The 14,400-nt window shown below is 42.9% G+C and overlaps 1 protein-coding gene across 6 annotated transcripts in view; it reads left to right on the top strand.

The window, feature by feature from the left end:
• The first annotated feature begins 12,499 nt into the window (after positions 1–12,499).
• znf423 (zinc finger protein 423) overlaps positions 12,500–14,400 on the top strand; it is a 188,404-nt gene continuing 186,503 nt past the window's right edge. For 4 of the 6 annotated variants that reach the window (XM_017305362.2, XM_081608334.1, XM_008412530.3 and 1 more), the window contains exon 1: positions 12,500–13,704. In XM_017305362.2, coding sequence (XP_017160851.2) covers positions 13,665–13,704 — 40 coding nt within the window. In that variant the 5' untranslated portion in view covers positions 12,500–13,664. The remainder of the gene's footprint in view (positions 13,705–14,400) is intronic. The other 2 variants (XM_008412529.3, XM_008412528.3) reach the window with 1 other exon arrangement.

The raw sequence follows: 14,400 nt of genomic DNA, 5'->3' as shown, positions 1-14,400 counted from the left end.
TTGCTAAAGTTGCGGCTTGAAAGCGGCAGCAGAACCACAACATCTGCAAAAAGCAAACAGACTCCGACATTCCCAAAGCAGACAACCTTCTCCCCATGACTGCGCCTTGAAATCTTGCCCAGGAAGACCACAAATGGTTTGGGAGGCAAAGGGAAGAGTTCTGGGAACAAACTTGACCTTGGAGTGAAAATGCTGAGTTGAGTTGTCAGACTTTTCATGAAAAGCATGAATTTTGTTCTATGGCTTAAAGAAATTCAGAGAAGTTCACGTCATAAAATGTTATCAGGTAAAACATTACCAGACAAATTAAATCTTATAGTATGCAATTAGATTAAATTAGACTGGATATATAAGTCACCTTCCTAGAAATTACAAGATACTTTAACTTATAAGTTACTTTCCTAAAACTTAGAAGTTACTTTCCCAGAACCTAGAGGTCAGTTTGCTTAATCTTGATTAGTTTGCTAACTCACTTTCCTAGAAATTGTAGGATATTTTACCAGAACTTATAAGATACTTTGCTAAAACTCAGAAGTTAGTTTCCCACAACATGGAGGGTACTTTACCAGACCGTGGACGTTACTTTTCTAAACCGTAGACGTTACTTTCTCAGAACTTGGTAGTTACTTTTTAAGACTTACAAGTTACTTTGTCAGAATCCTGAGGTCAGTTTGCTTGAACTTGATGATTTCTTTCCTAAAACTTAGAGATTACCATTCCAGAACTTTGAGGTTTGTTTGAATTTACTAGAAGCATTTTGGAGCAGGTTGCTTTCCCAGAACGTAGAAGTTAGTTTTCATAAATTAAAAGATTTTGTTTTTACTCATCAACACTTTCCCAGAACTTAGAAGTTACTAACCCGGTGCTGCTTTCAATAACTTTACAGTCTTTACCCTCAAATTCTCTTAACTTCCAGTTTGTATAGAAAAATTATCAGGCTGTTTTTTTCCTCATTTTATTGGTCAAGTTCTAGAATAGTTCCTCAATATAAATCACTTATAAGTCACAGAACACAGCCTCATTCTTCAAAGTACCCAGTATGTTCCCTGAAAGTTACAGGAAAGTATATGGTCTATATTCTGCAGCGTTCCCATCTCAGTGTTTGGCTCCAGAATAGCTCAGATAAACAGGTTTTGTTCATCAGCTCTTCCATCAGTCAGCTTTGCTCCTCGTGCTTTCCCACTTCTTCCTGCACATTTTCCACATCTCCACCTTTTGAATTTAGTTTTTATTCCTCCTTTTTCACAAACATAATCACAAGTTTCTGTCATTAAAACGATAGTTTGAGAAATCCATTTTCTGTTCTGTACAGCTTCAGTTTTCCCCCTTCCTCTCATTCTCCCTCCATGCACCTTTCACTTCCCCCTCTCCTCCTCCTCCTCCTCTCTTCCTCCTCCTCCTCCTTTCTCTGCTCCCCACTGGATATCAATCAGAATCTATCACTCCACCTATTCCTGCTGCCTTTGTGTCAGAATTCACAGGAACTTCACGGAATAGGAAACTGTTTTATTGTTACATCGAACTCTTGCTGTGTGTGTTTTGTGAAGGAGTGCGTCGAGCTTCAGTGGCAGAATTAATGGAATGCACACACACACACACGCACACCCACACACACACACACACACACACACACACACACACACACACACACACACACACACACACACACACACACACACACACACACACACACACACACGTCCTTGCCACCCAGCATCACCACAGCGCTTCCACACACACTCATGCGTTCATGCACACATTAGGGTGTTAATTGTTGTGATAACACCTTCCAATAACAAGACTCTAATTATCAACATGTTTGGCTGTGGGAGTGTGTATCTGGCACTTGCGCGCAGATCGTGGGGTGAGCGTTTCTGTGTGTGTGCCAGTGTGAGGTGTGGCACCGAGGGAGGAAGGTTTGATGATTTTCGAACATGCTGCTGTGCCTGCTTCGGTGTGAGGGGTGGATGCTCTCATGTATGGGGCGATGATGTCTCAGTCTCAGTCCGGATTTGCATATGACAAGAGGTCTTTTGTTGTTTAGCTAATTGCAAAAGGCTCTGCTTGAGAAATGACACCACCGCAATGCATTTCACTGAATGTGTTTGTTGTATTCACAGAGAGAGATTTTTGCAGATCTTTGTCATGTGTTTTGCAGATCACATGGTGTCACAAATCATCCTGCAGAGCCAAACTGGAAGACTTGTGTCATCGTTTGAAGGAATAGTTTTTGAGTTTTAAATCTGGACATGAACTGTTGGTGTCAACAGTCATTATCTGCTGACTCTAACACCAGAAAACTGGCTCTGTCTTGGCAGCAAGACAGTTTTACTGTCCAAAATGCTCCGCTAATGCTAGCTTGTACGTAAACCAAAGGATTAAATTTAGTTTTAACTGGACAGTTTGTTTTGGTTTATGTTCTCCAACACTCACATTCAGATACTGAGATACTGAGATCTTCTGGAAAATACACACTTTCTTGGCTGCTGCTTTAGTTTCACTGTACCGCTAACTTCCAGCAGCTAGCTAAGGGCTCTGCAAGGTTGAGTCAAAATGCCAAAATTAGTTCTAAATGTCACAGTTGTGGCTGCACAGTGGTGCAGTTGGTAGAGCTGTTGCCTTGCAGCAAGAAGGTTCTGGGTTCAATTCCCGGCCCCGGTCTTTCTGCATGGAGTTTGCATGTTCTCCCTGTGCATGGTGGGTTTTCTCCAGGTACTCCGGTTTCCTCCCACAGTCCAAAAACATGACTGTCAGGTTAATTGGCCTCTCCAAATTGCCCCTAGGTGTGAGTGCATGGTTGTGTGTCTCTGTGTTGCCCTGCGACAGACTGGCGACCTGTCCAGGGTGACCCCGCCTCTCACCCGGTACGCTAGCTGGAGAGGAACCAGCAACCCTCCCAACCCCACTGAGGGACAAGGGTGTAAAGAAAATGGATGGATGTCGCAGTTGCATGACAAAAATCACATTATTTTGTTCTCAGTCTCATCTTGTCCCCTAAATCTTATCAGATCCCAGCTGGCAAACTGTTTGGCCCCTTTCCATGGAAAAATATTGTGTGGTGGTTTGCATGTCGGTTTGAATTATAAAAACTGTTCAGAAAAAACATTAACAAACCAGATTTGTTTGAGACAGCGGCTTCCTGAGATAAGAACAGCAGGAAGAAACATTTTAGATTGAGTTTCACATATAAACCACTTCAGATTTTAAAAAGAGAACTGGTCCCATTTTGACACCAGTTTGTATTTCTTAACCAAACCAGAGACTGACCCGTAGGCCAATCAAAGGCTAAAAGGTGGCAACACAGGTTGATCAACAGTTTCCAGTTAATGTCGTCACTTAGACTCAACATTATGTTCACCCTGGATGGGTTTAGATTTAAAACTATTTTCATTCAAACCTGAAATTAATTTCTGATTGGAAATAAGATAAGTGTTTTTAAAAAAGATAAAACAATGTCAAATTTGATGTCAAAAATGATTTATAACCTGAGAAAATCTTTAAGGATCTTAAAACTCTCCTTGACAATTTAACTCTCATGATGAAGTCCAGGTCCGTGACGTTGGATGACCATCACCCTAATCTTTAGCACCTCAACTGTTTCTCTATCAAACTGAAGTCGTGACGTTTACTGGGCAAACTCAAATCTTTAATATTACTTTAAGCCTAAATCTGCAAGGAGTATGAATTATTTTTGGCTTAGCAGAGACTCCTGGTGGCCCATTGTGGAAACACCCAGGGGACCAGCACATCCTGCACCATGGGGCGAACATTAAACCCGGGATACTGGGCACAATGCAAACCTTCAAGGTGACTCCGTGAGACCCGCCTCATCCTGACGGTTTGCAAACTGAATCATTTATACACCTAGGCTGCATGTAGAAAAAAAATTACATCCAAATCTGAGTGTTTATTGCTTTTTTGTTTGTTTGTCTAAAGCTGCTGTATGTAACTTTCATTAAAATTATATTTTTTAAATATATTTATTAAAATTATCATTATGTTGTGACAGTATGATATAAAACAATAATCTGTGAAAAAAATCTGCTGTCATCTGAATAAAAACAGAAACAACCAATCACAGACAGGAGCGGGGTCTTAGGGCTGCCAATCATCCTTATGTACCAGCTAGTTCACCACAACATATTCTGCCATGAATGCTAAGGCTAGTTAGCTTGGCTACTGATGACGCCGGATAAATGGTTTTCCTGGAAGCTGTTTCTCTGCCATTAGCACACTGAGCAGCATGTGCTCAAAGTGCATATTGATTGACAGCGCTAAGACCAACCTCCCGAATCTGATTGAGAGGAGTTGGATTAGCTCAATCTCTTCATAGATTATCTGTCTCATGCCATACTTTGACATCGTATTGGGGTCAAAAAGGAGCAGATTTTAGCCAAATAAAAAGGAAAATCTGGAAAAGAAAACTTTGAAAAACCCAAAAATTTGATAGAAAATCTAAAAACTTTTAGGATAAACTCAGACATTTAAAAAAAACAACTAAATTTTTCAGATTAGCCTCAGAAAAATTCTAGAAAAAAACTTGGAAATATTCTAAGTTTCAAAAGTTGACATTTTTCCATGGATGGATGAAACTCAGAAATTACCAACGTTTTGCTGAGATTAAACTTAAAATTTCCCAAAAAATTCTAGCAAATGATTGACTTTTGAAATTCGTGAATTACAAATTTTTTTCAAGAAAATTCCTTAGATTCATTATTTTATATATTTTTTGCACATTATGTGCTTTTGACAGTCTGGAAAAATTCTAGAAAAACTCTTAGATTAATCTGAAGATTTATGAGTTTTCAGTGGAAATATACTCCTGATTAGTTTATTTTTTTCTCTCTACAACGGCCCTAATGTGCAACACTGTCACGACATGGTGTCAGTTTTAGTAAATATGTAAAGCAAATAAACACATTTACAAGAATAAAACATTGCTCTCTGTTTAAGAAAAGCTGTTTTATGGTGGAAGACGATGCAGGTAAGAATAAGGTCTTATAGAAACACATTCACCTTGTTACAGCAGAGATGCAGAAGAAAGAAAAAGCCTGGAAACCCGCAGCCTGCTGCTCATGCAGCAGGATGTTTGGTAATGACTGGCTCTCATGGAGGCTCTAACGGCCTGGTAGGTACTGAACAGACTGCTGGTCTGTTTCCCGGCTGGTTGACTGTTTGACTGGCTGTCTGAGTGGGCGGCTGGCTTCTTGCCTGCCTACTCGGTTTACTGGCTGACTGGTTGGCCCGGTGCCTGGTTGGCAAGCTCACCGGCCTCCGTCGTGTCCCAAGCCAAGCCCCTGCGCCCCTCCAGATCTTAATTGGGTTAAGTTTGTCCGCCACAGATAACACTTCCTCTTTCTTCGGAGAGTGTGAAAACAAAAAAAAAAAAAATGGCCTGGCAATAATGACGCTCTTTAACGGGGTTCTTTTCTGCTTTAGGTGGAGAAAAATTAGGATAAAGGGGGTGGGCTCCCTGCAGAGGGACAGTGTCGGGGGAAGTGCGGCATTGTTCGGCGCTAAGCGCTCAATGAGAACCGAGAGAACGAAGAAAGAAAAGGGAGCGAAGGAAAGTGGATTTGGTTTTCGTTGTAGGGCTGTCACATTGCCACAGTTTCTTTTTAACAACGTCTCATGGCTCAGACACACACGACCCTGAGAGACGGGGCACACACCCAGGAATACAAACGTGTCATTGTGTGTGTGTGTGTGTGTGTGTGTGTGTGTGTGTGTGCACATGGCTTTTGGACACACAATTTCCCACTTTCCTGTTCAAAACTAACACAAAGAAAATGTTCTTTCCTGCAGCGGAGCCAAGAAATTTACAAAGAGAGCAGTAATAACAGCCTTCAGTTAAACTGAACAAAGGTGTGTGGCGCTATGACCAACTCAGGCTGAGCAAGGCTGCCTCATGGTGGTCAAAATGATGTTTTCACTCTCCAGGAATTCATATTTTACCTTTCCTATTATATTTGCCATCATTAAAAATTGCCACAAAGACAAATAACTCATATTTCATTTTGACATTAAAGGGGAACTATTGTGCAAAATTCACTTTTTGCATGTTTTTGTTCTTCCATTTTGGGTCTCTCAACACTCCAAGTGAGTTTTCTGGGAAAAAGTTATTGATTTTTTTGTTTTTGGAAAACAACTTTTCAAAAACCTCCCAGTTGTGAAGTCACAATCAACTAGCAACCCGAACGGAGCAGGTTAGCTGGTTTGACCACTGTATGTATTGTACAATGGCTGCTGGAAAAGATAAGTGTTTTGTTGTCCTTGACTTACCATCCTGAAACTACTTGCTGCTTTTTTGTTGGTTGTGCAGGAGGCTCCACCTCTGCTTTTCAAGATATATGGTTGTATAGTTGCACATTTGTTTGCCGCTATTTTAGAGATTAAACTTTGATTTGGGGGCGTGTCCAGCAGCAGATTTGCATAAAAGAGACAGAGCCCTAAAGCAGCTCATTCTGAAAGAAACTCAAAATTTAAAATTATTGCTAAGCTACTTTATAATATAACTTTAAAAGCTTGGACGACCTTGAACCTGGATGGAGACGCCTTATCTTCTAATAAGATGATTAAAATTACTCCAAACTCAACAGCAAGAACTTCTCCTGCATTCATTCTGCACATTACTCACAAACACACATTATTTCCTCTGCAAAATCCTTGGCAAGCGAGTCAGGCTGGAAATGAGCAAAGCCTCAAAGCAAACATTAAAATGATGTTGATCTTTTTTCTCTGTCTCCACGCTGAATATTTATTGGTATATGGCTGCGGGCTAAACTCTCTCCCACTTTTTCACCTTTGGATCAGTTGACAAACGCAGCTTACACTGAGGCAAACACACAAGCAGCAGTGAGCACACATAATCAGATTGTTTAGTTTTTTTTATTCATTCATGCATGCATGCAGCATCTACACCAGAGCATGCATTAAATTGAAATTCAAACTAGTTAGGAATAATGCAGGCGACTGCAGTGCATCTGCAGAAAAACGATCTTCTTTCTGTTAACAGCAGATAAACGATGCAGCTTCGCGTTAGCATTTTAGTCGGTCACACATGAACTTGTTTCAAATAAAAGAAGGCGATACAAAGTGTAAAAGAATGAGATTTGAGGACAGGCAGAGAGACACGAGAGGCAGCAGAGGGATTAAGGCAGGCGGGGAGAGAGAGTGTGCTTTAGGCTACATAAATATAACATGAACTGTGTTCGCAGGTGGCAGGTGGGGAAGCAGCACAATGCAGAGGAGCCATGTTCAGCAGCACTTTGTTCAGCAGTGGAGAATAGACTTTCTGTGCCTCTTCACCTCAGGAACTCCAGGCTTTGATAGCTGGGAGACAGAGAGCAGACTGATGTGGAAACAGCTCGCAGTGCTCTCTGACCCTGACTCCACTCTCACTGCCTCTCAGTCTTATTCCTGTTGCAGATGCTCTCACCTCGCATTCTGTCGTCGTCCAGCTGACGCCACGTGAGCTGCGGAAATCCTCAGTCTGGATGGAAGGATGATATTTAAAAAAAAAATTCCCATTTTCTGAAGGCTGACTGTTTATTAAGTTTCCCCTCAATTTCATTTCAAATCAGTCCTGACATTATTTATTAATTAAGTTGTACTTTGTATTTTTATTTTTGAATTATTGTCAAAAAAAACAAAAACATAAAATTAGCTTCTTTTCTTTCTTTTGAAAGGACATAAAAAAGTGAAAACATGAAAATCTACGTCTAAAAACACAACAGATTCTGTTCTAGTTGGTAAAATCTGCATCTGAGAAAGTAAGTGCACCTCTCCTGCTTATGCCAGAGGTTCACTAACTAACCAGGAGTTCAGGCAGTTTGCAGCTCAGGAGCAGAGAGGAGCGAAAACACGACGCCAAGATGGGAAGAGATCAGCAATGACTCATCCATCCATCCATCCATCCATCCATCCATCCATCCATCCATCCATCCATCCATCCATCCATCCATCCATCCATCCATCCATCCATCCATCCATCCATCCATCCATCCATCCATCCATCCATCCATCCATCCAAACATGGATTAAAGGAGAATTTGAGTCTGTAGAACAAAATGTTTGCTGAAAACATAAATGTTTACCTTCTGGGTCAATCAGCCAATCAGATTTCAGCGTGGGGCAGAGTTGATGAACTGTTCGTTCCCATAGTAACATGTGGTTTATTTTAAGTTTTAAAACGATTCGTAATGTCTAAGAGTTGCGTAACTCAGTCATCCTAAAAATTTGTCTTAATAAATTAGTCTAATGGCACATTTTTGTTTAACTGTCAGAGAAGCTGAACACAATAAAAATCAAGAAGAGAAAATCATTATCTTCCTGGATGCGTTTCTGAAGATGTGGCAGAATGTGCTTCTTATGCATAGCTATTCAGAAAACTAATGAAATTCTAAAAAACATTCATGTAAATGTTGCCCTCATGTAATATCTTATGCATGTTTAAAGTTTAATGTAAGCGCAGCTCACTGAATAACCCAGTGTCCAGCCAGCAGCAGGTTTTATTTAATGTGAAGGTGTAAGATCAGTGAGATCTTCATGGAATCACCTCCGGCTCCTTGTTTTCCGTCTCGCTGCTGTTAAGGTATGAAATCTTTGAGCCAAATCCCCATTTTGGAGCCATAAAGCTACATCTGCTGCTGGTTTATTCCATTGATGTCCTGTCTGTATCAATTCCCGCTGCATGTCTGTTGGCGGACTTATTCAGAAGCTGCTGCTTGATGTTCTCTTGTTGTGTGCATTAAAAAGCCAAATCCTTGTGGAGATGACAGAGGGTGTAATCGCTGGCTATGTGATTCAACAATAAGGCCCTTAGAAGCCATTCAGAGTGGGGCCTGTCCTTGACCCTTAAGGAGCTTGTAATGTGGGCTTTTTTCCCCCGCTCTTTGTATTTACAGGCACAAACGGGGAGGGGCGCCGGAGGTGGAGGGTGGACCGACCGCTGAGAGGGGGCTTTTGGCCCTCCATGCCACTGGCAGCATACAGGGGGAGCCTCACACACACACACCACACACCACACACACACATGCATGCACGTACACAAAGACATGCACACATGGGTGTCCTGCATGGCCAGAGTTGCGTAGTAACTAGTTACATTTACTCAGTTACAGTTTATTTGAGTAACATTTTGAGAATGTACTTTCTACTTTTACTCGAGTAATTTAATTATGAAGTATTGATACTTAAGTAGCGGGCTGCAAAAACTGCACAGTGGTGCAGTTGGTAGAGTTGTTGCCTTGCAGCAAGAAGGTTCTGGGTTCGATTCCCGGCCCCGGTCTTTCTGCATGGAGTCTCCATGTTCTCCCTGTGCATGGTGGGTTTTCTCCAGGTACTCCGGTTTCCTCCCACAGTCCAAAAACATGACTGTCAGGTTAATTGGCCTCTCCAAATTGTCCCTAGGTGTGAGTGTGTGTGTACATGGTTGCGTGTCTCTGGGTTGTGTGTCTCTGTGTTGCCCTGCGACAGACTGGCGACCTGTCCAGGGTGACCCCGCCTCTCGCCCGGAACGTTGGCTGGAGAGGAACCAGCAACCCTCCCGACCCCACTGAGGGACAAGGGTGTAAGGAAATGGATGGATACTTAAGTAACATTTCTGGATATTTGACTCACTGTGAGTAACTTCACCAAATGAAGAACAAGATTGTTTTAATAAAAAAAATCACCAGACTAAGTCAACCTGCACAGTTGTAGTTTCATGAGTTTTATATTTAAAAAAAAAAAAAAATTGGAAAAATGTTTATTTTCCCTGATTTTGTTATTTTTTTATGGAGCCTGTCTGGTGGGAGAAAAAATAAATAAGCCCAGCATATTCATAAAAAGTCAGTTTCTTCCCCCTGTGGCACCAGGCGGGCTCTGTAATTTGAATGATATTTATATGAATTATTTTCATTTTGGTCTTTAAACTACCAAAATTTCCACATAACTTTACATTTTGGTCCATTTGATGATGGGATTTCTAAATATTAAATGACAATTTTGACTCAATACGCAGGAAAACAGATTGTCTTCAGTCAGAGGCTTCTTCAAACTCACTGTAATACAGACTGCTGCAAAACATCTGTCCTGCAAACAGCCATCCCCATCCACAATAACTGTATGAATGTTTTGAGTTTATATGAGTTACAACAACATTTAATTTTAATATAGTTACTTTGAATTGAATTGAATTGAATTCCCACAAATCTAAACCGGAAGTGATCCGGGCCACTGAACCGCCATGTTGGTAGGCAGGGCGCAGACCAGGGATCAATCAATCAATCAATCAGATTTTATTTGTATAGCACATTTCAGCAGCGAGGCATTTCAAAGTGCTTTTCATCATTAAACACAAAAACACAGTCATGCAACATTGAATCAACAATCAAAAACATTGTGATGTTTGTGGGCGACTATCAGTGACGTTCAGGTCGGATTAATGCGACCTGAACGTTAAGAAACAGGTCATATTTGAAAAGATCGGATTGTATTGGATTTATGAACACATGTCCAAGTAGAGCGGACATTTGAAAAAAATGCGATCTGTGTTGTTCATCGTCATGAAAAGATCAGATTCGGGTCGCATATCGGGTTTTGGGTCACTTCAGGCTGCAGTGTAAACGCAGCTTTAGTTGGGTACATTTTTAGGTTGCTTTACTCACCTCTTGCTCATTTCATTTTGGAGGGAAGGCTGAAGGTTTGCGGGTGAGACAATTGAGGTGATGGAGAGAGAAAAGAAGTCCGTCCTCCTCCTCCCGCCTCCAGCAGCCCCAGCAGGGGGCCGATCTTAAAGGCTTCTCTGCCTCTCCGCGGGGCGGACAGGGTGTGGTAGGGGGGCAGGGAGGCTCAATCTGCGGCCCCGCTGGTCAGCACTGGGAGCTCCACGTTGCTGGGCTATCCATGACAACCAGAGCGAGAGACGCGAGAGGGAAAGTCAGGGAACATGGAAAAGCTCAGCTGCGGTCAGAGAGCGCTCGGTTGGAGCAGAGAGACGAGAACAAAGCACCCAGTGATTTTCATTTCTCCCTCTTTGTTTGCTTTATATTGTCCACAGACGTGTCCCCTTCTTTGCTTTACTGGGAATAAAGGAGCTTCAAAGGAGACGCAGACACACACAACCATGTAGACATAAATGCACACACATGTGTGGCTAATTGAATTATGTGTGTACAGTGAGTCAGATGCTTTCTGTGCGCCATGAAAGCAGCTCTCCGAAGGGGCGCAGCCCTCCTAAAGGCCAGCGGAGGACGCAGAGAGGCGCATTTTAAGGAAAATGTCACCAGATTTTAAACCGAGGAGTAACGTCCCCTTTACACAAAGGGCCATGCTTGTCTGCGCTCACTGCCAGACTGCAGGTCAGTGTGGTACAGAGAAACAACAGAGCATGAAGGTTAAACGGATGTGAAAGCAACTTTTATTTTTGAGTTTTACATCATGTTTTAATGTTATCTCATCAAAAACATACTTGGAATGTTGTCTTGATTCTTTCATGCATGTTTGAGCAATCCTTTAGTCTCCATGGCAACCATTCAGCTGCAAAACGCCTGGTTGGACCTATCCACCTTCAAGGTGCAGCTCCTGCTTGGAGTTGCAGTTTCCATCTCTGCTCCTTCAGACTAGCCTGCAGCAATTAGCAAACACCTGGTGGAACCGAGCACCTGCTAAACTCAATGTAGGAGCTACTTGTCAGTTAGACGCTGGTAAAAATGTTAAATGGTAAATAGAGGAGCAATGGTGTGATGACTTCCTGACAGCGGTTCTTAAAGAGACAGAGTCCCAATTTCAAGATGTTAAATTACGAAGTAAAGTTATTTTAAGGTATGTTGGATCTCTATAGCTTTTCATAACCACTGAAGATAACATAACGCCATTTTATAGTGCAATCAAGTAACTATGTACCTGGAAAACACATGTTACTGCCAGTAAGTTTTAAACCTCATGCATCCATCCTCTGGTCTGTCCATCCAATGTGCCCAATCCATAAGGACAGATGTATTCAGTCTAATTCTGTTATCTGACAAATACAGACATTTTTAGATTAATTTCAGAAATTTAAAAAGGAATTTTCTCAGCTCCAGAAGTCAAACATTTACAAGAATAATTTTTTTTTTTACCGCAGAAATTTGCTTGAAAATAGCCTGGAAATTTCTGAATTTCAAAAGTCAAATTTGTGTAAGAAAAAAGTCTGAAGCTTTAATATTGATAAAATTAAAAGCTCAGAAAGTCAAGAATTGCTAACTCCAGAAATTTCCCCTTTTTTTGCAGAAAATTTCTGACAATCATTTTCTCCCATATTTTCAACTTCTGGAGCTCAGAAATTTCTAGTTTATGCAAATTAAATTTAACTAGTTACGACCCAACTCTGGCCAAAAATAAAAATGAGTTTGACACATCTGCTCTGAGTCCAATTCCAGGTTGCAGTTGCGCCATTTGGCCACAGCTCGCCGCTGTTGCATAACTCTCCTCCCCTGCCTCCCCTCTCTCCCTCCCTCTGCCCATCTTGCCTCTCTCGCTCTCTCCCTCTCTCTCTCTCCTGCCTCTCTGCCTCAGCCAACCCGGGCTGTGCCGAGCTGCTCCCTGCGGGATCAGAGCGCTCCCCCGCCGGGACCCTTCTCTCACATCCCCCTGCTGGGACGCGGCTACATTTCCAGCCAAGCACTGCCTGCCTTGGCTTTATTATGTGTGTCTGCGCCGCAGCCCCGCCAGCAGAGGCAGGCAGAGGAGGAGGAGGGAGGCTGGTAGCCAGAGTCAGGACAAAGAAAAAGCAGGGAGACAGAGGCTAGCGCAGGGTTAGACCGCTCCAAACATCAGCCTGCCGTTTATTAGGAAATATTAACAAACAGAACGGCTTGTAAAAGCAGCTTTCCCCTCGGGGTGGAGAGGCAGGGGGGAAGGAGCGCACTGTCCATGCCACCAGATCCACAACACCTAGAGTAGAAATAACGGACGGTTCTGCCCGGTTCGGCTCCTGGAGGGGTGGGGGCAAGAGAACCAGAACAGCCTGAAACAGTGACACTAAACTAAAGAAGCTGAGAGGAAGAGGAGAGGAGGAAGAAGGCGCGCTTCAATCGATAGAAAATATTTGAAAAAAAAAAAAATACCCGAAAAAACAAAAACAACAATCCGTACGAGGTGCTGGCTGTCACTTCTCTCTATCTCAGCGCGTGGAGGTCCTGTCCAGGTGTTGGTTGGTGTTTTTTTTTTTTTTTTTCTTTTTTTTTAGGGGGGGGGGACGCGCGCGTGGGTGGCAGCTCGCGCACAGGTCCGTCCGCGAGCGCTGGAAGAGGTCGGAGAAAGCGGAACGCGTGCGGCGGCGGCGGCGCGGCAGAGAGAAGAGAAGAAACAAAATCAAGGTTGTCGGAGTCGCGGCGAGCGAGGAAGTTGTGTCCGCTTCTCCCACAAAACGCAGCAGCAGCGGCAGCTGACTGTCTCCCGTTCCCGGTGCGTTGTGGCCGGACTGACGGCAGTGACCGAAGCTGCCGCATTGCAACAGGCGAAGAAGCAGCGAAGAGGTGGTGGAGGTGAAGAAGAAGAAGAAGAAGAAGAAGGAGGAGAAGAAGAAGAGGGAGGAAGAGGAAAGGACAGCCCGGCTGCTCCGCCGCCTGCATGGGAAGCTGAAACCAGGAGCGGAACGAGAGCAGTTAGAGAAAATCCAGGTTTCAGAGCGCAAAGCGGAGATGTCCAGACGGAAACAGGCCAAGCCGCGCTCTGTTAAAGGTAAGAAAAGTGCTGGTTTGGGAGCGGAACCGGAGTTTGTGCCGCTGCAGCGTTGACTCTTAATTTAATTTAAGTTGATTTTCCCCCAAAGGGTTGTAAGCAGGCTGTGTGAAGCTCTACAGCTGCTTGGCTTAAAGCCTGAAGTTTACTGAGTCAGACTGTGGAAAATAAAAAAACAAGCAAGTCCTGTCCGCGTATACCTGACTGAGTGGAAACTGTTTTTTAATTAGCTGACACGGGTGGATCATTGTTCTGACAGCGTGGGCTGTTTTATTATTTTTACACCAACTTGTTGTGGTTCACTGAATTATCTCCAATTAGTGGAGAAATCCCTATTTTTAATTTACTCTTAAAAATGTACTAAAGAGGCTATTAGAATGTGGAAAACCGCATAATTGTAGCGGTTTGAAGGTTTCCGTATTATTTAAGTCTAATAACGGTTATTTCCCCGCATATTTATTATCTAAACATCCATAAAATTGATTGTTTCTGTTTGAAAAATAAGTTTTATTTGCTGCTAAACGAGGCGTGAGTTTTTCCGCCATCGTCATTAAGTGGCGTTCATTGCAGTGCATGGCTGAGTGGGCATCACGCAGGGGCGGGGTGGAGGGGGGGCATGTGGTGTCCTTGGCCTCCCCGTTTCCTTTATGGGACCCAGATGGGCAGCGGGACTGTCCGACCATGTGGTCACCAGCC

Source organism: Poecilia reticulata, chromosome 6 (assembly GCF_904066995.2).
Source record: "Poecilia reticulata chromosome 6, P_reticulata-male-v2, whole genome shotgun sequence".
Taxonomy (NCBI): Eukaryota; Metazoa; Chordata; class Actinopteri; order Cyprinodontiformes; family Poeciliidae; genus Poecilia; species Poecilia reticulata.
Note: the sequence above shows the minus strand (reverse complement) of the source record. Positions and strands in the feature narration are given on the sequence as shown.